This window comes from Daphnia magna, linkage group LG4 (assembly GCF_020631705.1).
Source record: "Daphnia magna isolate NIES linkage group LG4, ASM2063170v1.1, whole genome shotgun sequence".
In the NCBI taxonomy this organism is placed as follows: domain Eukaryota; kingdom Metazoa; phylum Arthropoda; class Branchiopoda; order Diplostraca; family Daphniidae; genus Daphnia; species Daphnia magna.
This window is the reverse complement of record NC_059185.1, coordinates 2,973,024-2,993,225: the sequence shown is the minus strand read 5'-3', so window position 1 is coordinate 2,993,225 and position 20,202 is coordinate 2,973,024. Positions and strand designations below refer to the sequence as shown.

General features: G+C 40.0%; 5 protein-coding genes across 10 annotated transcripts; 2 read left to right on the top strand and 3 right to left on the bottom strand.

Moving 5' to 3' along the window:
* Positions 1-1,074: 1,074 nt before the first annotated feature.
* Positions 1,075-2,951, top strand: LOC116922172 (26S proteasome non-ATPase regulatory subunit 11). The gene is made up of 7 exons (XM_032928598.2): positions 1,075-1,235; positions 1,300-1,541; positions 1,620-1,790; positions 1,861-2,144; positions 2,208-2,331; positions 2,397-2,522; positions 2,589-2,951. Exons 1-7 carry the CDS (start codon positions 1,178-1,180, stop codon positions 2,817-2,819), a joined length of 1,236 nt encoding a protein of 411 aa, XP_032784489.2. The 5' UTR covers positions 1,075-1,177; the 3' UTR covers positions 2,820-2,951.
* Positions 2,948-7,692, bottom strand: LOC116922168 (protein phosphatase 1 regulatory inhibitor subunit 16B). Of its 5 annotated transcripts, none has more exons than XM_045173227.1 (14): positions 7,372-7,692; positions 6,222-6,593; positions 6,113-6,156; positions 5,975-6,045; positions 5,676-5,821; positions 5,559-5,599; positions 5,416-5,492; positions 5,275-5,328; positions 5,020-5,202; positions 4,866-4,941; positions 4,586-4,800; positions 4,322-4,511; positions 3,619-4,170; positions 2,948-3,556 (listed from the first exon to the last, which is right to left on the bottom strand). In XM_045173227.1, the coding sequence occupies exons 2-14, from the start codon at positions 6,437-6,439 to the stop codon at positions 3,423-3,425; spliced, it is 2,001 nt and encodes a 666-aa protein (XP_045029162.1). In that variant the 5' UTR covers positions 6,440-6,593; positions 7,372-7,692; the 3' UTR covers positions 2,948-3,422. The 5 variants fall into 5 exon arrangements, with proteins under 5 accessions (XP_045029162.1, XP_045029159.1, XP_045029163.1 ...); XM_045173224.1 differs by lacking the exon at positions 7,372-7,692 and adding an exon at positions 7,047-7,358; XM_045173228.1 differs by lacking the exon at positions 7,372-7,692 and adding an exon at positions 7,047-7,357 and having other exon boundaries at positions 3,619-3,708.
* Positions 7,693-7,961: 269 nt separating this feature from the next.
* LOC116922187 (astacin) lies at positions 7,962-10,357 on the bottom strand. Of its 2 annotated transcripts, none has more exons than XM_032928621.2 (9): positions 10,196-10,357; positions 9,983-10,120; positions 9,809-9,881; positions 9,569-9,718; positions 9,303-9,423; positions 9,015-9,202; positions 8,826-8,894; positions 8,495-8,604; positions 7,962-8,425 (listed from the first exon to the last, which is right to left on the bottom strand). In XM_032928621.2, the coding sequence occupies exons 2-9, from the start codon at positions 10,070-10,072 to the stop codon at positions 8,387-8,389; spliced, it is 840 nt and encodes a 279-aa protein (XP_032784512.2). In that variant the 5' UTR covers positions 10,073-10,120; positions 10,196-10,357; the 3' UTR covers positions 7,962-8,386. The 2 variants fall into 2 exon arrangements, with proteins under 2 accessions (XP_032784512.2, XP_032784513.2); XM_032928622.2 differs by having other exon boundaries at positions 9,983-10,117; positions 10,196-10,351.
* A 297-nt stretch (positions 10,358-10,654) lies between these two features.
* Positions 10,655-16,133, top strand: LOC116922175 (mucin-5AC). The gene is made up of 8 exons (XM_045173229.1): positions 10,655-11,042; positions 11,172-11,226; positions 11,325-11,380; positions 11,485-11,570; positions 11,765-11,897; positions 14,499-15,441; positions 15,540-15,676; positions 15,760-16,133. Exons 1-8 carry the CDS (start codon positions 11,025-11,027, stop codon positions 15,910-15,912), a joined length of 1,581 nt encoding a protein of 526 aa, XP_045029164.1. The 5' UTR covers positions 10,655-11,024; the 3' UTR covers positions 15,913-16,133.
* A 1,037-nt stretch (positions 16,134-17,170) lies between these two features.
* On the bottom strand, positions 17,171-19,392 carry LOC116922185 (astacin). The gene is made up of 9 exons (XM_032928618.2): positions 19,236-19,392; positions 19,020-19,161; positions 18,854-18,926; positions 18,624-18,773; positions 18,408-18,528; positions 18,118-18,305; positions 17,933-18,001; positions 17,668-17,777; positions 17,171-17,562 (listed from the first exon to the last, which is right to left on the bottom strand). The coding sequence occupies exons 2-9, from the start codon at positions 19,113-19,115 to the stop codon at positions 17,512-17,514; spliced, it is 858 nt and encodes a 285-aa protein (XP_032784509.2). The 5' UTR covers positions 19,116-19,161; positions 19,236-19,392; the 3' UTR covers positions 17,171-17,511.
* Positions 19,393-20,202: the final 810 nt, after the last annotated feature.

The window sequence follows — 20,202 nt, the reverse complement described above, 5'->3', positions numbered from 1 at the left end:
TTTACTACAGCCCAAATTAGTGTCTCATAGATAATGAAGACCGAAAACATCTTTTGCGTACACGAGCGGTATGCAAAGGCGGGAGACAAAAGAACATAATTGTATTATAGCGAAGATGTGAAATTGTGAAGGTCACTGCACTAAGATTTGATCATGACCAGCCGTTTCTTTATGGTGTGACCAACGACACATACAGAACTCGCTGTGCTCACCACCTGTGATAGCAAAGTTTATCGCTCTTTGTCGTCGTCCACTCCCCATAGAAAATAGATTGCATCTCATATTCCAGTTAATGCTACGTTGCGTTTCCAAATAGATGCAAAAGGGTATACTTAATTAGTATCGCGCAGACTTGTCATCGTCTTGTCAACACGACACTGTGCATTCTGTATGTTAGCATGTTGTAGGCTAGGCCTCTTTTGTCCGCATGCATTTTCCTTTAGCGTGAGACTCACTTAATTCTGATGTCGTACACACTTTCATTTGGCTTGTGAAAGCTTTGGAAAATAAAAATTCCTCCCATCACCAAGGTCTCACATTTATCATTTTATTTCATTCTGCATAATGTTGAACAAGAACATAGAATAAATAACAGTGACGGCTTCAAATGGAAACGCCAGGTGGAACAAGTTGTTTTCTTTCTCACGAGCTTTCTCAATACTTCGTTGCCGTCAAAAGCGCCCCTTCCTCATTGCATTTCTTTGAAAACTAACATGTTTTAATGTCTTCCTTCTGCCGTCTTTATTTACCGTATGCTTTACACTGTCGTTTGAAATGAAGCTTATTCACTAAATATCTGTAATTAACGTTTACAAGCGTAATTCTTGAAACCTGCTTGCAAGCAGCAGTCGTGGCGTGCTACGTGAAAGCAAAACCTATTTTCATAAAGACTATCTCCGCATAGTCAAATGTCGGAAAAAGGGCTTTTATCAACAAAGTATGAACAGGCCCTGCTAAAGTTTGTTATTGAATTTCAAACTATCTTGTTAGTTTGAACTTTGAAGGAACACCTAATAATGGGGATGGGAAATCTTGACCCTAGCGGCATCTAGTAAAAAATGTACGCGATTTATGCGCCAGGTTGCTGTTAACTTGAACCCTCAAACAAGTCACCGGGTTTTTGTGCTGTCGTCATTGTCGTTTTGCAGAGTTATTGTTTCTTCGGTCTTAACCTGCGATGGCAGTTTTGCAAACGATGGCATCGACTCGAGAAGTTTTTGAAAATACTACTTTCGGTAAGTCAATTTGCTCGTAATTTTTTTTGCTGAACTTGTAAATGGAATGTTTTTGTGTGTTTAGAGCCGATGGAAAGTGGAGACAACGATGAGGAAGCCATCCGTAATAAAGAGCAAGAGATCATGGAACTGGGAGAAAAATACAAAAAGGAAAAGAAGGCTGTAGAATTGGCTCAGCTTATTCGAGATGTGAGACCTTTCCTTGCCATGATAAGCAAAGCAAAAGCAGCTAAACTTGTGCGTGGTCTTGTTGATCTCTTTCTTGATATGGAAGCTGCAACGGGGACAGAAGTCCAGCTTTGCAAGGTAAAGAATACATTACATTGTCATACTAAACATTTGTTGTACTTTGTAGCCTGTATTTATTGTAATTTTTTATTACAGGAATGCATTAGCTGGGCTGTTGAGCAAAAGGGCACATTTCTTCGTCAAAGTTTAGAAGCACGATTGATTGCACTATACTTTGACACTAAACAGTACTCTGAAGCATTAGCTCTTGGTGCAACATTGCTTAAAGAATTGAAGAAATTGGATGACAAATACCTTCTGGTGGAGGTGAGTTTGTCAAATCATCTTCTCTCTTTCTTGTTTCACTTATGCAACTTCCAGATAATTCTGTTTTTAGGTTCAATTGTTAGAATCCAAAACCTATCATGCTCTTTGCAATTTGCCTAAATCCCGTGCAGCGTTAACTTCTGCCAGGACTACAGCAAATGCCATCTACTGTCCTCCAAAACTACAAGCTGCCCTTGACTTGCAGTCTGGAATTCTGCATGCGGCAGATGAACGCGATTTCAAGACCGCCTATTCTTACTTCTACGAAGCCTTCGAGGGTTATGATAGCATCGACTCTCCTAAAGCTGTTACAGCTCTCAAATACATGCTCCTGTCAAAAATTATACTGAACACGTAAGTGATGAAGTAACGGTGGATTTAATTCTGGATTTAATTTGTCATTTTCTTCTCCCACAGGCCAGATGATGTGCAGAATATTTTGAGTGGTAAACTAGCTTTGCGTTATGCCGGTCGAGAAGCTGAAGCATTGAAAGCTATTGCGCAGTCGGCAATTAAGCGGTCTCTAGCCCAGTTCCAACAGGTCTGCTTCTTTTTTTCATTATTACATTTTGTCAGTTGTAACCTTGGATATTTCGGTACATCAAGGCATTGGTAGACTTTCGCGCAGAATTGGTAGAAGACCCTATTATCAAGGCACATTTGGAGTCCTTGTACGACACCATGCTGGAACAAAACTTGTGCCGAATCATCGAGCCTTATTCCCGTGTTCAGGTTTTTATCACACAGTTTATCCTACTTTTGACAAGAGTTTTATAACTTTTCGATTTTGTTTGTTAGGTTGTTCACGTCGCTAAGATTATTGCCTTGCCCGTGGATCAAGTAGAAAAGAAACTGTCGCAGATGATTTTAGATCGCAAACTATCTGGCATTCTCGATCAAGGTGATGGGGTGTTGATAATCTTTGAGCCGACCCGCACAGACTCCACGTATGAGGCGGCATTAGACACGATCCAGAACCTCGGCAAAGTGGTGGATACGTTGTACCAGAAAGCAAAGAAGCTTACATAAGGTGTATCACGGAGAGGCGGAAGAAAAACAAATAAGCGTTTACTTAGTGTTTCATCGCTTGTTCCGAAAAAGCAACAAGTTTCAACAGGGTTGTTGAAAACCGAGTAAATAAAAAAACATTTCCTACGTTAACTTTAAAGATTACCTTTTATTCAAATTTGTTCTCTTATACAAAACAAACAAAACAGGCACTGTTTATGGGACCTTTTCACGCGTACGTAGCATTATTATGCCTACTAGTTTTAAACAATTTGATCTACTCAATGATATTGACACCAAAACATAAAATTAATTATTGCTAGAACAAAAGTCAAATGTGTTGACCATAGGGAATGTACAAGTACTGTGTGTTAGTCATATGTATAACTATTGGCATTCACTGATCAATCAAGTAGTGGCAATGCACTCAAATGCAACAATTTTACGTCCCTACAAAATCTTGTGAAAGGATATGTCGATAAATTAAATATCAATTGTCAAAATTGTGATTCCTAAGGTATTGCTTGGAAAAAAAAAGGTTTTGTCGCAATGTTTCAAATAACTATTTGGTCAGTTTGTCAATCACGCTACGATATGGACGTCGTTGGTCGAAGGAGTTTTTGTTCATGACAAGGTGCAACAAGATGAAGAAGCATTCTTTTTACCCACTAATTCGGTCGTTTCACCTTGATATTTTGGCAGGGAAGCTGATTGGCTGGCATTGCTTGTTACGGTGGAATTGGCGTCGTCGATTGCATCTGGTTGATCGGAGAAAAAAAATTGCATTCTTTGAAACATTTAAAAAGCCGTATTTGTTTACCTTTCTTCGTAGCAGACGACCACGTATTGGAAGGCGACGGGTTGCCGTTGCTAACGTTCCCAGATGAAGGTGATTTTGTGACATTAAGCTCTGTTTCAGGTTGGATAACGAAAGAATTTGAGATAGCACTTTTTTGAGATTTAACAGATCTTAGCGTTGAATTCGTGTGAGGTGAGTCTACAGAATCAAAGACTCCTCCACCTCCACTAACACGGAAGAGCGAACGCTGTTTCTTTAAGTCAGCTAACGTGCACGCCCCGCCAGACAAGGAAGGCACCGGATAAAGGACTGCTGGCAGAGCTGAAGAGGACAACACCGGGTGGACGGATGGTAAAAGTTGAGGTAATAAAACAGATGATGATGACGAAGACGATGAACAGGACAACACGCTGGTAGTCGGAGGAGGAGGTGGTGGTGGTACGGATCGACTGTTAACCCCAGGGCTCTTTGTGTTAATGGTAACTGAAACGTGAATGTCGATCGTGCTGTCGTTAACAGCTGATGTGGTCAGGATAGGTGACGATATGAACTGCGGCTGCATTGAGTCGCAACCTAAACAAACAAGAAACATGCCGCAAACCAAAACACAAACATGTCACATACAAGCGATGCATGCTGCACAATCATCCGTCATTCAAATGAAAATTAAGAAGAAAAAACGAACCACAACAAGCAACAAATAGACAAGCTAAAGTGCTATTACCGGTATCAGCTTTGTACGAAGACGATGGCGGAGGCGGTGGAGGAGCATGTCGTTTGTTGCTATTGATCAAGCGACTTGAAAAGGATGCAGTCGTGTGAGCATCGGCGTCAGCAGACGCTGTTGTTCTTTGACTCTGATCGTCAGCCTTTGTTTTGTCATTTGAGTTTTGATGGTTCGTACGTCTCTCATCCTGAAAAAATGATTAAGAAATGAGTTAGTTTATGCGATTAGGATGAGAGATCAGTCGCTACGTTCAATTCTCACATCTTGATGAATGACGAATATGGCTTCATTCTTGATCTGCCTCTTGGATATTTGGCCTTTGTCTCGTGTTGAATTGCGGCGGATCGAATGTGTTCGAGTATTTGTCGATGTCGATTGAGTCCGTTTTGTCTTTTGATTGCCAGCACGGGCTCGACTCTCTTGTTCGGTTCGCAATGCGGCAATCCTCGATTTCATCTCAGGATCTTCGCAAATGTCTAAAACGAATATTTAAACATTTGATTGATTCCATTTCGACGGGAAATATCATCCAGTTAAGTACCATAAGGTGTTTCGTGATTCTTAGTTTGGGCATTGAGATCGGATCCATTCTGAACGAGAAGCTCAACGATTTCTAACTGGAACGTAGCAAAGAAACAAGGTTTGATGGAATTTGTCTCGTATCAAAGTGAATGGGAATAAAGAAATCGGCTTACGTGTCCCCAACACGCAGCAGCATGAATTGGTTGCCAACCGTCATTGTCACTGCTGTCAGTGGTGACGTGCTGATCCAGAAGGAATTCTACAACTGACAAATAACCATTGGCCGCGGCAATGTGTAGAGGTCTTGCTCCTACGTAATCTACGTATTCCAGGCTCTCTCCTTGCGCAGCCAAATTCTAATTTAGATGGATAGACGATTATTTAAACGGTTTTGCCCCAATATCTATTTCACAAATGAGAATCTTTACCTTTAGATCTGTCAGCATCCGTTTTTCTGTTGATGCCCGGATTTCGTCAATTAGCTACACGTGAGAGAAGAGACAACGATCCAAATCATGTAATGGGATATTAAAGGCAAAATTTGCTCAAGGATTGTGCTTTTTCTTTACCTCCTGTGTAACACCCTCTCGTGCCATTTCCGATTCTATGTAGTCCAACGTAGGCTCATCCTCACAGATATCGTAGGCTAAAATTCGAACCAATCATTAAATTGTTGAAAGATTTCATACTACAAAAACCAGCCAAAACTTACGCATGTTGCCATCCGCGTTTACGGCTAGCATATTGGCTCCCCTGTTCGGAGGATAAACCGAAATCAAAAGTAAAGTTAATTGAGTCATGTGTTAATCAAAATAGTTGCTGCTCCTACTGGCCAATGAGATATTTGACGAGGTGCAGATGGCCACACGTAGCTGCTGCATGAAGTGGTGTCCATTTCTCAGAATCCTCCGCATTCACATTGGCCCCGAATTCCAGCAAAAGCTTCATCATGCTTTCGCTATCGTCAATGCAACACTTTACGAAAAGAAAAAAGGGAAAGCATTTTACACATGGTTTATGACGTCATCGATGAAATCAAACTCAGAAATGACCTTTAGAGTTTTATGAACTAGATAAAAACATTCCAAGATAACCGAAATGGATGCTATTCTATGGGAAATACTTTACCTGGTGTAGGGCAGTTAATCCATCCTCATTTTGGGAATCAGGACATACTCCCTGTAGCAAAAGTCTCCTCACTATAAAAAAATTATGTAAAAAAAAAATTCATTTGATGGTGAAGCGAGATCAACTGAAGCTGTTTACCTTCTTCTATATCGTTGCGAGCAGCGGCTTCCAAAAGAATGACACTATTACAAGTACATGTGTATGAATGGAATTAAACTGCCAACCGACATCAATTGGATATTTCTACCTGTGAACAAAGTGGATTCCTCTGTTCTGTCCGGTTCTCTTATTACTCCGGTGATTGGAAAAGAACTTGTCCTTTTTCACGGAGAGCGGGAAATCCCTCTCATATTGCTCATGGCGTAAGATTTGATTCACCCGCCGATCACGAGCAATTTTAAGCCTTTCAGCAGCAGTCAACTTTTCGATACGCGGAAGCTCCGCCACTAAATCGCTGTGATCCATTGTATGGCCTATGTCTGGCTACTTGTACGTACTCGCGAAGGAAATCCGTCGATGACGGATATGAGATAGTTGGCTAGAAAGATGTGTTCTGATGTGACACGGTTATATTTTGGTCCATGATGGTATTGATTAAAGTGTTCCTCTCGTCAGTACACTGAAAACAAACAAAAAAATAAATCACATTTAGATGCAGATCAAATGTTGAAATAGCACTATGAAGAAAATCGTGTTTCAAAAAAAACTTTGTTCACTCAACCAATATTGTTTCTTGCTATCAAAGGCTAACAAAAATATTAACAGAAAAAATGCTTATTATAAATTAACAATGGAGTCAACCCACACACACACATTATACCAACTGTATGCCAATGCAAACATTTTATCTCATTCCTAGAATGTTAAGAAAAGATCATGTCAATGTTAGACCTACATTAGGGACTAATTTCAGGTTTGGGACTAAGCTAGTGTGCAAGAGAGCTAGTCACTTGATTCTCTAGCAATCAACTGCCATAAATTTCAGAATGTGGAGTTGAGAACAAACTGATACCAAACTACGTCGGCATGGTGTTATACCGGATCAACGAAAAGCAGTAGATAAGAAAAACACCTTGATTAAGTTTAATGCGAAGATGTTGCACAATCAGATTCGGTTTTGGAGCATGTTTCTTCCATTCCGAGTTTTTATTCCATATAAATCCTGGCAAGCCACCGTTACTATGAATCCATCAAGTTCGAGTGAAGAAAAATAATGGAATCAAGATATCAATTAACACGATTTCTTATTATCTCTGGGAAACCCTCGTCAAACATTGGAGAGCAACTAATGTCGAGTGCCACGGCACGAACTGACAGTAGTTTTACAGTACGAACGGAGTGAGGGTAGGACAATAACACAAGTGTATGTTGCCATGCAACTATCTTTGTATCCATACAACTGTCGCCGTCTGCTGTTGTCGTCAAGAAGCTTCCGGCATTCAATCGAAAGGTTTTTGCCCTCCTCACTTTTTTTGTGAAAGCAGCTCTTCGTTGAGGAATGTCTTAAAGATGAATGACGGGTGATAACAAAATATGCTTTTGGCTGAAGTAGCACACGAGAAATTTTTTGACAGAAAACGTAAAAATTGGTCACTGGTTAAGTGGTTAGTATCATTTTCGTGATTCGAACAAAAACATGACGGCCTGGCGGTGGGAAGTTCACAAGTACAGGCGACCTCAACTTTTAGTTCACAGCTTCACACTAACAAGAAACTCCGATTTGTTACCCGTGTCCACAAGAACGGCGACGTGTAAAACAAGGAAAAGGTAATCTAATTTTGTGACGGCCACCAAACTGTCGACAATCTTGATTTACAACTTTCTTTCAAACAAAATATTTTACTGTTCGACTACTGCCATCTGCATACCATACCTCTAACTTTTTCTCTAAAAAACATACAAATACGAAATCGAACAAGTGTCCTCCTGGTGTTCTCCAACATTGGTTTGTTTATTCACGTAAACCGTATATAAAATTCATCGTTCATCAATTATATGCACGCATTTATTGATAACTTGTAGACATATAAAAAAATTTTCACACAAAAAGTCGGTTATGTTGGTTGTTTGTATCTCCCTAACCACGGAAACGGGTGACTGTTGTGTTCTACACTGGGAAGCACATGTGTTGTTTTTCATGCTAAACAAAACTGTGTATTTAGAGAATGTAGGAAAAGCAATTCTCAGCAAAGCAAGCAGCAGCACTTGGAAGCGTCTATCTGTGCAGTAACATGTCAGGGATCAGATGGCATTGGATAGGAAACTGGTTAAAGCACAAAAAGATAATTGCTGTTGTTAGATAAAAGGGACAAACAGTTTGTTGATTTATGCAAAATGATGGCAATAGATAGAGCATCGTCAGTCAAATAAATTTATGGTCCATAAACTGGTTCAACTAAACTTGGTGAAGCCCTATGAGCAGTACAATGCGTTAAGTTTCTGGAGATCCAACTGTTAATGAAATTGTATAAAAAAAATTAACAGATTGAGAATTATTTTTTTAAATGCAGGAGGACATACCGAACTGAATCCCGTTAGTTGTCCTATGGTGGGATTACCAATAAGTGGCGTGATGACGTCAATTGTATTGTCAATAGCAAAGGCTCGCCTTGGATAATGCATCACAGATCCTGCAGCAAAAATTTGGTTTGAATGAGGAAGAATTCTATGGAACACTGTCGAATCTTGGTAAGTAGGTCTACAGATTTTACAAATCTAGGTCTCAACGATTTGCGATCCATTTTTAATTACCCATAACCGTAAATGTTTAAATTTGCGTATTATTTTATTTTATTTTATTTTTTGGTGGTGGAGGGAAGGGGGGGGGGTTCGGTGCCACGTATAATTTTACCATAATCGTATGCAAGTCCTAGGGTGGTGACCTGTGACGTTGTCAGCGCATCGAAATTGTGCCTGTATTCTGTCATGCAACATAAATCAGTCATTGAATTGTCAATATTTAGATAAAGATGTGAATTATACTTCTTAGTAAATCACGTGTGGTCATTTACAATAGCACAATAGTTTCACTTGTACTTACGCTCTAAAACGTTGTTTAGATTGATGGATACATACGTATCACGGTCTGGACGGGACTGTTCGTGGAAGAATCCAGCGGCGTGCATAAACTCGTGCATGACGATTCCCGGTGCCTGAGACGCGACACATCCATTGTCGAGACTCACATCCTGAGCACCTTGGTTGATGAGGCCTACGTAGCTCCAGCAACTTTGTACAGTAAGTAAGATTGTATCTTTAGGTTAAATTTGGACAGTGGTAGAACTTTAAAGCCAAACATTTCGAATAAGGCCTTGCCAAAACAACTTACCCTGATCCACTTTTGAAGATCCTGATGTAGTTGGTTTCACAGGTTCGCGGAACGAAACGTATGCATGTGTTGTCGTGATAGGCACTCATGGCAAATGCGATGATTTCGCGCTGAGCGGTAGCTATAAATTAAGAACACAATTTAGTGGAACGTATGAGAAGTGGCTTTTTACGAGTTAAATTAAGAACGTAATTTAGTCAACGGATTACAGATTTCTTTGGTTGGCTAGATTATTCTGTGGTGTTATGCACAAGCACAAGACCTACTGTATGCGTCCGAGATGACATAGGGAATTATCGCTCTTGGCCAACGATAACTAGACGCCAAGATAGCAACTTTGTCTCCCCACGGCTTAATGTCACCTTCTAGGAGGTTAGGATCCTGTTTGTCCCACGGAAAGAATTCTCCTGCGTAATCTGCATTTGAAATATGATTAATGTAGTTTAATGGGCGCAACTTGCATCAGTACTTGAAGGTAAAAAATGATTGCTCATGTTATTATTTACCTGTCTTCAACTTGGAGAAGTCGCTGTTGAGTTCTTCGTCTGTAATTGGCTTGCCAGCTTTGAAATTGATGGCCTGTTAGTTTAGTTTAAAAAAAATTCATTGCATTGTCTAAACTTTTAAGCTATGATTGCCTGAATTTTCATTCAGGTATTTTGCCTGATTAAGTCTATTACCTGGTCACTGTTTACGTTCAAAACAGGCGTTGCCATAACTGACCCCAGCCCAAAACAGGTCGCGAAAAAAACTAAGATCATCGGTGACATATTGCGCTGTTTCCTGTCGTTGTTGGAAAGTAGTTACCTTAAAATCTGCTGCAAAGGGTATGAAAATATTAACGTTTCAAATGGACTTTGATGAATAATGCTACAGGAACGCCATGGGCTTACTGTTGACTGAGATAATGGTAATAGCTTCTTTTACGGTAAAGGTTCGAGAGACTGTAGCAGCAACACGTGATGATAGCCAAGTTTCCTACTGCTTACTTATAGGTCCACTACACCGTTTGGCTAACCCGGATGCTTAACCGGATGCTCAACTACTGAGCCACGGATAATGTGGGTCTGGATAGAGCTTGTGTTATCTAGATGTTGGGACAGCCACATGTGTTCCACATCTGGCTTCCATCTATTTCACAAACATCTTCGTACCTGTACGCCCAAGTGGCGATGAACACAGCACGAACCAGGCATGTTTTAGGTTCACGCTAGATTAAATGCTGATGCGTTAAGTAACAAATTAGAGGAGATGGTTACTTAAGCGATACTTAGTATACTTTAATATCCGGTCAAACTATACTTACAGGTAAGAAAAAAGACAAATTCTATCAGGCGGAGCCTCAACGTAAATGTTCTCCGTCGATTGGTTAAAGTCGTCACTCTTTTTTACACGAGTGACATCGTCAGCCAGTAACGTAGAAGAAACGCTTACTGCCAAGGGATGTCAGACCAATGGATGAACTACGTTATCTTGGAAACCACACCTCCAGTATTGCGAAAGACACATCCGTAGTAGTAATGCGGAGTTCGATTCTGGATTTCATTATCTATCACGTACCTAACTTAAAAGCTAGTGACAAGTATAGCTCAGGTTCAATCCAGCTGCGTTCGACTCCGAAATAAAACCGGAACATTTCTTCAACGTGGTCATCAGTTTGTAGCCACATTGCTATATTATTGCCACTCTTGATCAACCATCCCACTTCGTTCGTCCATCACGATGCGTTTCACTATTGGGGTTAGCACATTAGTTTGAATTCATTTTTTAATTTTAAGTACAATCCTATATAGAAGATTATTATTTTAGATCGCTATGATTTGATAAGCACTTGCTGCATTGTAAATTTCCATTTTTTTCGTCGTTTAGGCAATTGGCCTGTTTTGCCTCGTCGGACTTGTGCAACCCCATCCATTTAAAGAGGGTAAGAAAAAATCAAAAAAGAGGAGGGACTTGTGAATTTCATGAGGCATTCTCATATTCTTTGTATCGTAAAATGAACTAATGGGCATTCGATTTCAGTGGTTGATCCCGACACAATCGTGAATCCGGCTACGGCTAACGAATTTCCTTACACGGTATAAATTATTATCTTAATTTGTTTGTTTTTTTTTATTCGGGTTTGAATTTAAACTTATTTTTTTTAAATATATATTATGTATATATATACTGTATATTCCAGACTCTTTTGTACTTGAACGGTTCCCTGTGTGGCGGATCTTTGATTGGCTCCTCCCACGTTTTGACAGCTGCCCGTTGCTTATACGAGTAAGGAAGTTAAGTGTATTCTTTTTTAAAAATTCCTTTATTGCAGAACTAATCGATGGGGACACTGTTTATTTGATATTTAGTAGCGAGTGTTTATAAGTAGACCTATCAGAATTTTATTCGAAACTTTTTCGGATTATTGCGCACGTTAAAGAATATTATTTATTTCATGAATATATTTTCTTTCTGATTAGCCATACCCTGTCGGAAGTGAGCTCTTTCAACGTTACCATGAACCAATTGTCAATAAGCGGCGATGGAACTGGTGCTGTCACCAGAGGAGTGAAGAATTTCATCATTCATCCCAATTACAATCCCAACACCCAAGTAAGCAATTCGATCTATGTCAAATTAGAATGAACCTTCTTTGGTAGTGATGCAAATCCAAGCAAAGTAAAAGCTTTCCTTGTTGTAAAGTTTTAATTTTAGAGGAGAGTGGGGCCAATTGAAACGATTTGCGTATTTTTGGTCCCCCTGACTAAAATATTTATTTAATTCATCCAAAAAGTATTTAGTTCTGTAGCAAAATATCTTAGCTACACAATAAGATATTTTTGGGTGAAATTACATGGATATTACTAGGTGAAAAATGTAAAAAAAACTAGACACGCCTCAAATTAAAAAACGCAAAAATGTCGGGGCAATTGAAACATGTCGTCGGGGAATAGCAACATGGGTTTCCCCTTAAGCGAGCTACCCGAACAGTGTTGCCGACTTTAGGGAAAGGAGCACCGATTGCGCGCATCCACAGAAAGGGTTAGGGCTCGGCCCCGTGTCCAATGGGTAGGTATTTGGGCGAATGGGTAGGTCTTCTCGGAAAAAAAATTGGATCCGGTGGGTAACGGTTCCTAAGACTTTGTGCCCACTACCTACCCGGGTACCATGTGGGTAACACAATTTCTAAAACCGTTTCCATTACCAGGGTTCAAAACCCGGTTATCCCCGATTTCCTCCCCGATTACCCGAGTTTTCCCCTGAAATCAAGTGACGCCCTTTGAATTTCCCGCCACAAAAAATTTTTTTTTGCTACCCTCCCTTTTAATTTAACTTGGGGCTTTGCAAGCCGCCATTTTCCAAGATGGCGGTGGGTATACCCGGTTTGCCCATCAAATCCACCCAGCCTACCCACTTTGGCAAATAGACTACCCGGATCGCTCATGGGCGACTTTTTTTGGCGACGAACCGCGGGTAAACTGGGTTTTCGAGAACAGGGGCCGAGCCCTAGAAAGGGTGCTAATTAGGGCTCGCCCCCGATCACATTCTAATCGGGGACACCGCTTAGCTTCCCCGATTAAATTGAATCGGGGAAGCTTGGTGCGGGGATTTCTTTTTTCAGTGCGGAGCGGTGCTATAATCGGTGCTGCACCGATAGCACCGCTTCAGCCATAGGGGTTTAGTCTTACCAGTGACCTTGAGTTTTGATAGGCCAACGAGAATCACGTGACTAGAGTCACATTTTGTTCTTGTTGGCCGCGGGGCAACTGCCAATTTAGATCACTATTCATTGATAATCGGGGAAGGAACCAATCACCGCACCGAGCACCGAAATCGCTTCCCCGATTAAGATTATCACCGCACCGGATCGACTAAAAAGCTCCCCGATTGGCGCGGGGCCGAGTGCTGGTGCTAATAGTGCTCGGCCCCGCGCCGATCGGGTAGCTTTTTTGGCGATTGGGTAGGTAATTTTGACTTTTGGTGCGGATCTGACAAATCGCAGATCGTCCATTTTCTTACCCGTGGGTAAAGAGATACAACCGGTTCCAAACAAAAAAGGGACCCAGATCCTAGAACCAGTTCCTGGACCCGGTTCTAAAACCGGTTTTTACCCGTTTACCCAGACTTTTTACCCGATTTCTAGCCAAAAATATGACCATTGTTCAAACCTAGTTTGGCACTTTTTAATTTTTAAAAACTAAGAATCAAAATGGTAATGCAAAAATTCAAACATATGTTTTTAAAAAACTGTCAATTTTTTTTTTCATTTGCTTTTTTAAGAATGACAGATGTAGAGAATAAAGCTACGGCTAATCGGCTATGGTACTAGAATTGACAGTCAACGTTGCCATACCCTAAACATATTTTAATTTATAATAAAAAAAAAATACGCGAAAAGTATTAAACTCGAATATTAAATGTTTCCTAACTTTACAAAGGTGCAAAGTGCTAAATTCATTACTGTTAGTAGTTAATTTCATAAGTAGTTTTTAAGCCGCCATCTTAAAAAATGGCGGCAGATTTAACCGATCGCCCCGAAGAACCGCACCGAAACCGATCTGTTTTTGAAGGGCCCGAACCGATCGCAACCGATCGTCCATTTTTCGGGTAGATCAGATCGGTTTACCCGATCTCGGCCAATCGGGGCCGAGCCCTCGGTGCTAAAAACAGAGGTGTTTCAATTGCCCCTCGCATGGATCTTCGCTAAATTAATTATTTAAAGTAATTTTCAAAGCATTTATTTAAAAACAAATGCAATTAAATTGTAGAGAATTGAACGTAGATTTATTTAACAAGTTTTAAAATAATTGTTTTTAACTTTTAGTGGGTTAAATGGAAAAAAATAAAAGAATAAAAATAATCAAGCGGAAGTCAAAATTTGATTCTATTGAGATAACTAAAAAACTATGAGAGCTACTAATTTGAAATTTTTCTAAAAATCAAATCCCTATTCTTATTACCCCTAATTTTTTCAAATCTCTACCTCTCATTCGTTGAAAACTAGATGTTTTGTTTCAATTGGCCCCACCCTCCTCTATTAAAATTTTATTAACAAAACTCAACCTTGCCGATTTGTTGCGCAATAATTGGTGTAGACAGTGTTGGTTGTTCTACATAGACATTCATATTCATTCAATATTCACATACAATATACTACATTTTGAATCAGAAGCTGGGACGAAAGAACGTAACTTGAACTGATTGCTCTTACAGGATAACGATGTCGCTTTGCTGGTTTTAAACGCACCCATTCCAAATGTCGCACTTGTCACTCTTCCATCAGACACTCGAGCTTCAAATGTAAGAGCACCAACCACTACGCAGACATCAATCAAACCAACAGTAAGGGCAACAACTAAACCAACAATTAAACCAACAGTAAGGGCGACAAATAAACCAACAACGAAACCAGCAGTAAGGGCGACAACTAAGCCAACCATTAAACCAGCAGTAAGGGTGACAACTAAACCAACAGTAAGGGTGACAACTAAACCAACAGTAAGGGTGACAACTAAACCAACAATGAAACCAACAACAAGGACAACGAGAAAACCAACAACAAGGACAACAAGAAAACCAACAATGAGACCAACAACAAGAAAACCAACAACGAGACCGACAACAACGAGACCAACAACGAGACCAACAACAAGGACAACCACTAGGACTACTACGAAACCAACAACAAGGACAACGACGAAACCAACAACAAGGACGCCAACGAAACCAACAAGGACGTCAACTAAACTAACAACAAGAGAAACAATGAAACCTTCCACTACTAAAAGGACGACACCGAAACCAACAACAACGACGACATTGGTGAGCTCGACAACAACGACCCCGGAGAGTTCAACAGCAACAACGACGGCCTTGGAGAGTTCAACAACGACCCCTGAGAGTCCCACAACGACGGCCCCGGAGAGTTCAACAACGACGGCCCCGGAGAGTTCAACAACGACCCTGGAGAGCTCACCACCAACAACAACGACTATAGCAATTCCAAGTACAACCACGACCAATCCGCTATGCAGAGCCAACAAAGAAATGGCCGACGAACTTACACCACTAAGCGATTTTTACCAAACCATCAAAGCTTTCAGTCCTTACGCCAATAGTCCCGCTACTGCTACAGGATGGGGAACAACATCTTCCGGTATTCGCTTTGACCCGTTAATCAATTGCGTATTTAACTCATCCAATGTTTTATTTTTCTGTTACAAACAAATATGTCTTGTGTATTCAAACCAAAAGGAGGCAACATTTCCCAAGTGTTGCTGAAAGCTTTCGTCACCGTTCTAGACAATAGCGTCTGCAGCAGCCAATATGGCGTTCGCTTTATTGGGACTGACATGTTGTGTGCTTCTGCTCCGGGTACAGTCTCTTGCCAGGTTAGTTCCAAAAGGAGGGTTTTCTTCCATGAATCATTCTAATAGAAATACGAAATTTTTCTTGTGACTGTGGCGACGTTTAGGGTGACATTGGTGGCCCGCTCTTGGTTGGTGGAGTACAAGTAGGTATCACCAGCTGGGGCAATGGTTGTGCTGATCCTAACTATGCCGGTGTATATACCCGAGTCACTGCTTACGTTAGGTGGATCAAGACTGCACAAGCGAGCAATCCATAAGATGAAACATCTAGGCAATTTCGTTAGTCCTTTACGTGCGGATATCTTTTCGTTCATTTCGTTTGTTTTACATTTGAATTGGCGGTGGAGTGTGATGCCTATCTGGTTTGAATCTCGAACCCAATTACGATTGTTAGAATTAGGCTCATACTATGTGTTGCTTGGGTCGCAATTTTGTGTCTTAAAAAGACATAATAAAATTATTCTTTAGCAAGTGATAATCAATGCAATTGATTATTTATCTATATTCTATTACAATAATATGGATAGAAATATTCTGCAGTCATTAAATTTCTACAAACAAAGTCCTTATGCTGGGTGATTACTGGATAGATACTCAGATCAAATTAGGGATAGCCTACCAGTTACGTACACAAAAAACCAAATGACTTTTGGCCAAACAAGTGGGACAAACAGTAAAAGCAAAATATTTTTAAACCGGCCAAATACTAACCATTTCCGGAAGACATTTCTGCTTTGCCAACCTCTACTGTTTCAGGTAATTGTTCTGAGTTGATGAGCTACATCTTATCCAAATACGATGGTTCTCATGACGAAACTACAAACAAACTTAAAGTAGTTGGATGAAAAACATGAAATGCAAGAAGTTCTCTTGAGTCGTGAACTCGTGACTACGAGCTTTAAAAGAAAACGCAGACGACAATAATAATTATGGTAGAACAGAACATTCTGGCGCGCCAGCTGAGATATTTCATTAAACATAAAAAACCCTTCCAAAATGCCCGTGAATACTCGTGTAATGTATTTTACTAATAACCTATGCCTAAAAAAAATTATGAAAATTCTCTTATGTATAAATGACAAATTAACAATTGAAACAAAATAAAAAAATGTCTTGTAGCCTCCACGACGGCAACACTGAGTCTCCCCTAAGTTTTTGTTGTGATGAAATCGAATCTACTGGTAACAACTTGCGCGCCAAGATGTGCATTCTTATCTCTTGTCGTAAATACTGGCGATGGTAGACCAGACCAGGCTGACTTCATGAAAACAAATTTTTATTTGCAGAGTGCGTCTGTACATCATAGATGTAACTTGTTCTCGTAAGACGTAAGACCAACACACAAAATGAAACTGAGCAAGTGTACTCCAACCTGAGTCTTCTGTGTGATCTTGGTCCGATCATTTGCAGCTTACATAATTTTCATCTGACATCGTTTATTCGTATGTACACAATTGCGTTTTTTACACATAGGTAGAGAATATCACGTGTAGTCATTTCCATTTAACAAAACAGTTCTATTTACTGTATGTATTGCTGTGAACAGTGAATCAGTTGACGGTTTTTCCTCTGCAGTGAGTTGCACAGGTACTACAATTTTTCATGCTAAACAAAACTCTATGTATTTAAAGAATATAGTAAAAGCAATTCACCAGTAAAGCAAACAGAACTTGAATGCTTCTATCTGTGCATTAGTGTGTCAGGGATCAGGTGTCCTTCAATGGGAAAAAGTTAAAGCATGAAAAGATAATTGTTACTTTTTGGTAAAATGGGCAATCAAGTTCTCTCATTTTTTGTAAAAGGGGGTAATAGATAGAACAGAGTTTGTCGAAAAAGTTTCTGGACAAAGAAACTGTTTAACCAGATGTGGTCGAGCAGTACAATGCATTTAGTTTCTGGAGATCCAGCTGTAGACAAAATTATATAAAAAAGGGATTATTTACGATTACTCTGTCACTTAGTATGTTAATGGATTGATAAATTCATGTTTTATTTTATGCAGGAGGACATACCGAACTAAATCCCGCTCGTTGTCCTATGGTGGGCGTACCAATTAGTGGCGTAATGACGTCAATTGTATTGTCAATAGCAAAGGCTCCCTTTGGATAATGCATCACAGATCCTATAAAAGAAATTTTCTTTGTATGAGAAAGAATTCTGCAACACTGTTCAATCTTGGTGAGTACTACAGATTTTTACAAATTTAGGTTAGGACGATTTGCTACCCATTTTTTTATTACCCATATCGTAAATGATTAAATTAGTGTATAATTTTACCATAATCGTATGAAAGTCCTAGGGTGGTGACCTGTGACGTTGTCAGCGCATTGAAATTGTGTCTGTATTCTGTCATGCAACATAAATCATTGAAATGTCAATATTTAGATAACGGCATGAATTATACTTTTTAGTAAATCACGTGTGGTCATTTACAATAGTACAATAGTTTCACTTGTACTTACGCTCTAAAACGTTGTTTAGATTAACGGATACATACGTATCACGATCTGGACGCGAATGTTCGTGGAAAAATCCAGCGGCGTGCATAAACTCGTGCATGACGATTCCCGGTGCCTGAGACGCGACACATCCATCGTCGAGACTCACATCCTGAGCACCTTGGTTGATGAGGCCTATGTAGCTCCAGCAACTTTGTACAGTAAGTAAGATTTTGTCTTTATGTTAAGTTGTGTAGAGTGGTAGAACTTTAAAGCCAAACATTTCGAATAAGACCTTGCCAAAATAACTTTACCCTGATCCACTTTTGAAGATCCTGATGTAGTTGGTTTCACAGGTTCGTGGAACGAAACGAATGCACGTGTTGTTGTGGTAGGCACTCATACCATATGCAATGATTCCGCGCTGAGCGGTAGCTATTAATTAAGAACACAATTTAGTGGAACGGATCAAAAGTTCATCGATTGACTAAATAATTTTCTGGCGCTATTAACTATCAATATAGACTTACTGTATGCGTCCGAGATGACATAGGGAATGATCGCATTCGGCCAACGATAACTAGATCCCAAGATAGCAACTTTTTCTCCCCACGGCTTAATGTCACCTTCTAGGAGGTTAGGATCCTGTTTGTCCCACGGAAAGAATTCTCCTGCGTAATCTATATTTAAGGTGTAATATAAGGGGCCCAACTTGCATCAGTACTTGAAAAGAAAAACAATCGCCTGTTTGATTACTTACCTCTCGTTAAGCTGGAAAGGTCGCTGCTGAGTTCTTCGTCAGTAAGTGGCCTACCAGCTTTGAAATTGATGGCCTGTCAATTTAGTTTAACCAAAAATAATGGCATTGCCCATTCGTTCAAGCCATGATTTTATGAATTTTGAAAGTTCTTTATTAAGCTCGTTACCTGATCACTATTTAAATTTTGCATCAAAACGGGCGTTGCTATAACCGATCCAAGCCCAACACATGTCCCGAAAAAGACTAAAATCGTCATTGACATGTTGTGCTGTTTTTCTGACGAAGTTGAACTGTAGTTATCTTGAAGTCTGCGACGGATTAAAATAAAAAAAAAAAAACTGAACATTCCAGATAGATTTTGAAAAATGGAATGCCGGCCTACCGTTGGCTGAGGCTATGATAATAGCTTCTTTCACCGTAAAGACTCGAGAGACTTTAACAGCGGCATGTGTTGATAATCAGATGTCCTCCTGCTTACTTATAGGTCCACGACACCGTTTAGCTGAACTTAACACCGCTAAGCTACCGGGTATGTGGGTGGGGCTAGAGTTTATCTTGCTTACGTGTTTTCGGGAAATTATTCCTACTTCGTAGTTGTCAGCACGTCTCCATTTGCCATGACAGCCTTTGATTTATTATGGTAACATAAAACTTGGAGTAGTTAAAACAGGGACATCTGGGTTTGAACAGGAAGGCAAACATGGTTGCACATGTGCGTTCGAGTTGTTAAACCGCGATCGTCGCTTACTGAAAGAAACCTCTTTGGGCAGCCGCATAACACTGTACAAGAAGTTAGTTTTAAACTCTGCATGTCCCATAGGGTCGCCTCGTATGATGAAGGATATTTTTCCTTTCCTTTGATCTAAACTCTCCGTATAGGATATAAGTGTCTCTCAATGTATGGTTTAGGTGGATAATAGGTCTTGGACGAATTATCTCTATTTTTCAAAAAAAAAAAAAAAAAAAATACAAAATCATGGAACTCGTTGAACATACGTACATTGATCGATCTCGTACTCTGTGTTCCTTAGTCTCTGGTTAGCACTCGTGTTAACGTGTTGTTCTGTCACGAGGGATATAAAATATAGTAAAAAATGTGCCTCTTCATGGCGACGCTTACGTTCGTCATGACACACAACACACTTCAGCTCACCGGTAGAACTCGTAAATTTTAATGTCAGGATGTGAAACACACTTGGCAGTTATGTGTCTATTGGCTTTTTTATTTTTTCAGTCACACACGGTGAAATGGACGTTTGTTTACTTGGAACCAAACTCCAATTGCCATTTGAGATGCCTTCTCTCTCCAAGTCCATTAATCATTTTTTTTATACACTTCTGTCGGACAA

Excerpts from the sequence above, each read along its gene's own strand:
- LOC116922168 (XM_045173227.1), bottom strand. The coding sequence starts at position 6,439 with ATGGATCACAGCGATTTAGTGGCGGAGCTTCCGCGTATCGAAAAGTTG. Across the intron at positions 4,942-5,019 it reads CTGCTGCGTGTTGGGGACAC|TTAGAAATCGTTGAGCTTCT; the intron begins GTAAGCCGATTT and ends GCTACGTTCCAG. Across the intron at positions 4,801-4,865 it reads GAATCACGAAACACCTTATG|ACATTTGCGAAGATCCTGAG; the intron begins GTACTTAACTGG and ends TATTCGTTTTAG.
- LOC116922175 (XM_045173229.1), top strand. Across the intron at positions 11,227-11,324 it reads ACCCCATCCATTTAAAGAGG|TGGTTGATCCCGACACAATC; the intron begins GTAAGAAAAAAT and ends ATTCGATTTCAG. Across the intron at positions 11,381-11,484 it reads CTAACGAATTTCCTTACACG|ACTCTTTTGTACTTGAACGG; the intron begins GTATAAATTATT and ends TGTATATTCCAG.
- LOC116922172 (XM_032928598.2), top strand. The coding sequence starts at position 1,178 with ATGGCAGTTTTGCAAACGATGGCATCGACTCGAGAAGTTTTTGAAAAT. Across the intron at positions 2,332-2,396 it reads CTCTAGCCCAGTTCCAACAG|GCATTGGTAGACTTTCGCGC; the intron begins GTCTGCTTCTTT and ends CGGTACATCAAG. Across the intron at positions 2,523-2,588 it reads AGCCTTATTCCCGTGTTCAG|GTTGTTCACGTCGCTAAGAT; the intron begins GTTTTTATCACA and ends TTTGTTTGTTAG.
- LOC116922187 (XM_032928621.2), bottom strand. The coding sequence starts at position 10,072 with ATGTCACCGATGATCTTAGTTTTTTTCGCGACCTGTTTTGGGCTGGGG. Across the intron at positions 8,895-9,014 it reads TCTAAACAACGTTTTAGAGC|AATACAGGCACAATTTCGAT; the intron begins GTAAGTACAAGT and ends GTTGCATGACAG. Across the intron at positions 8,605-8,825 it reads AGGACTTGCATACGATTATG|GATCTGTGATGCATTATCCA; the intron begins GTAAAATTATAC and ends TTTTTGCTGCAG.
- LOC116922185 (XM_032928618.2), bottom strand. The coding sequence starts at position 19,115 with ATGTCAATGACGATTTTAGTCTTTTTCGGGACATGTGTTGGGCTTGGA. Across the intron at positions 18,529-18,623 it reads TGTCATCTCGGACGCATACA|CTACCGCTCAGCGCGGAATC; the intron begins GTAAGTCTATAT and ends CTTAATTAATAG. Across the intron at positions 17,778-17,932 it reads AGGACTTTCATACGATTATG|GATCTGTGATGCATTATCCA; the intron begins GTAAAATTATAC and ends TTTCTTTTATAG.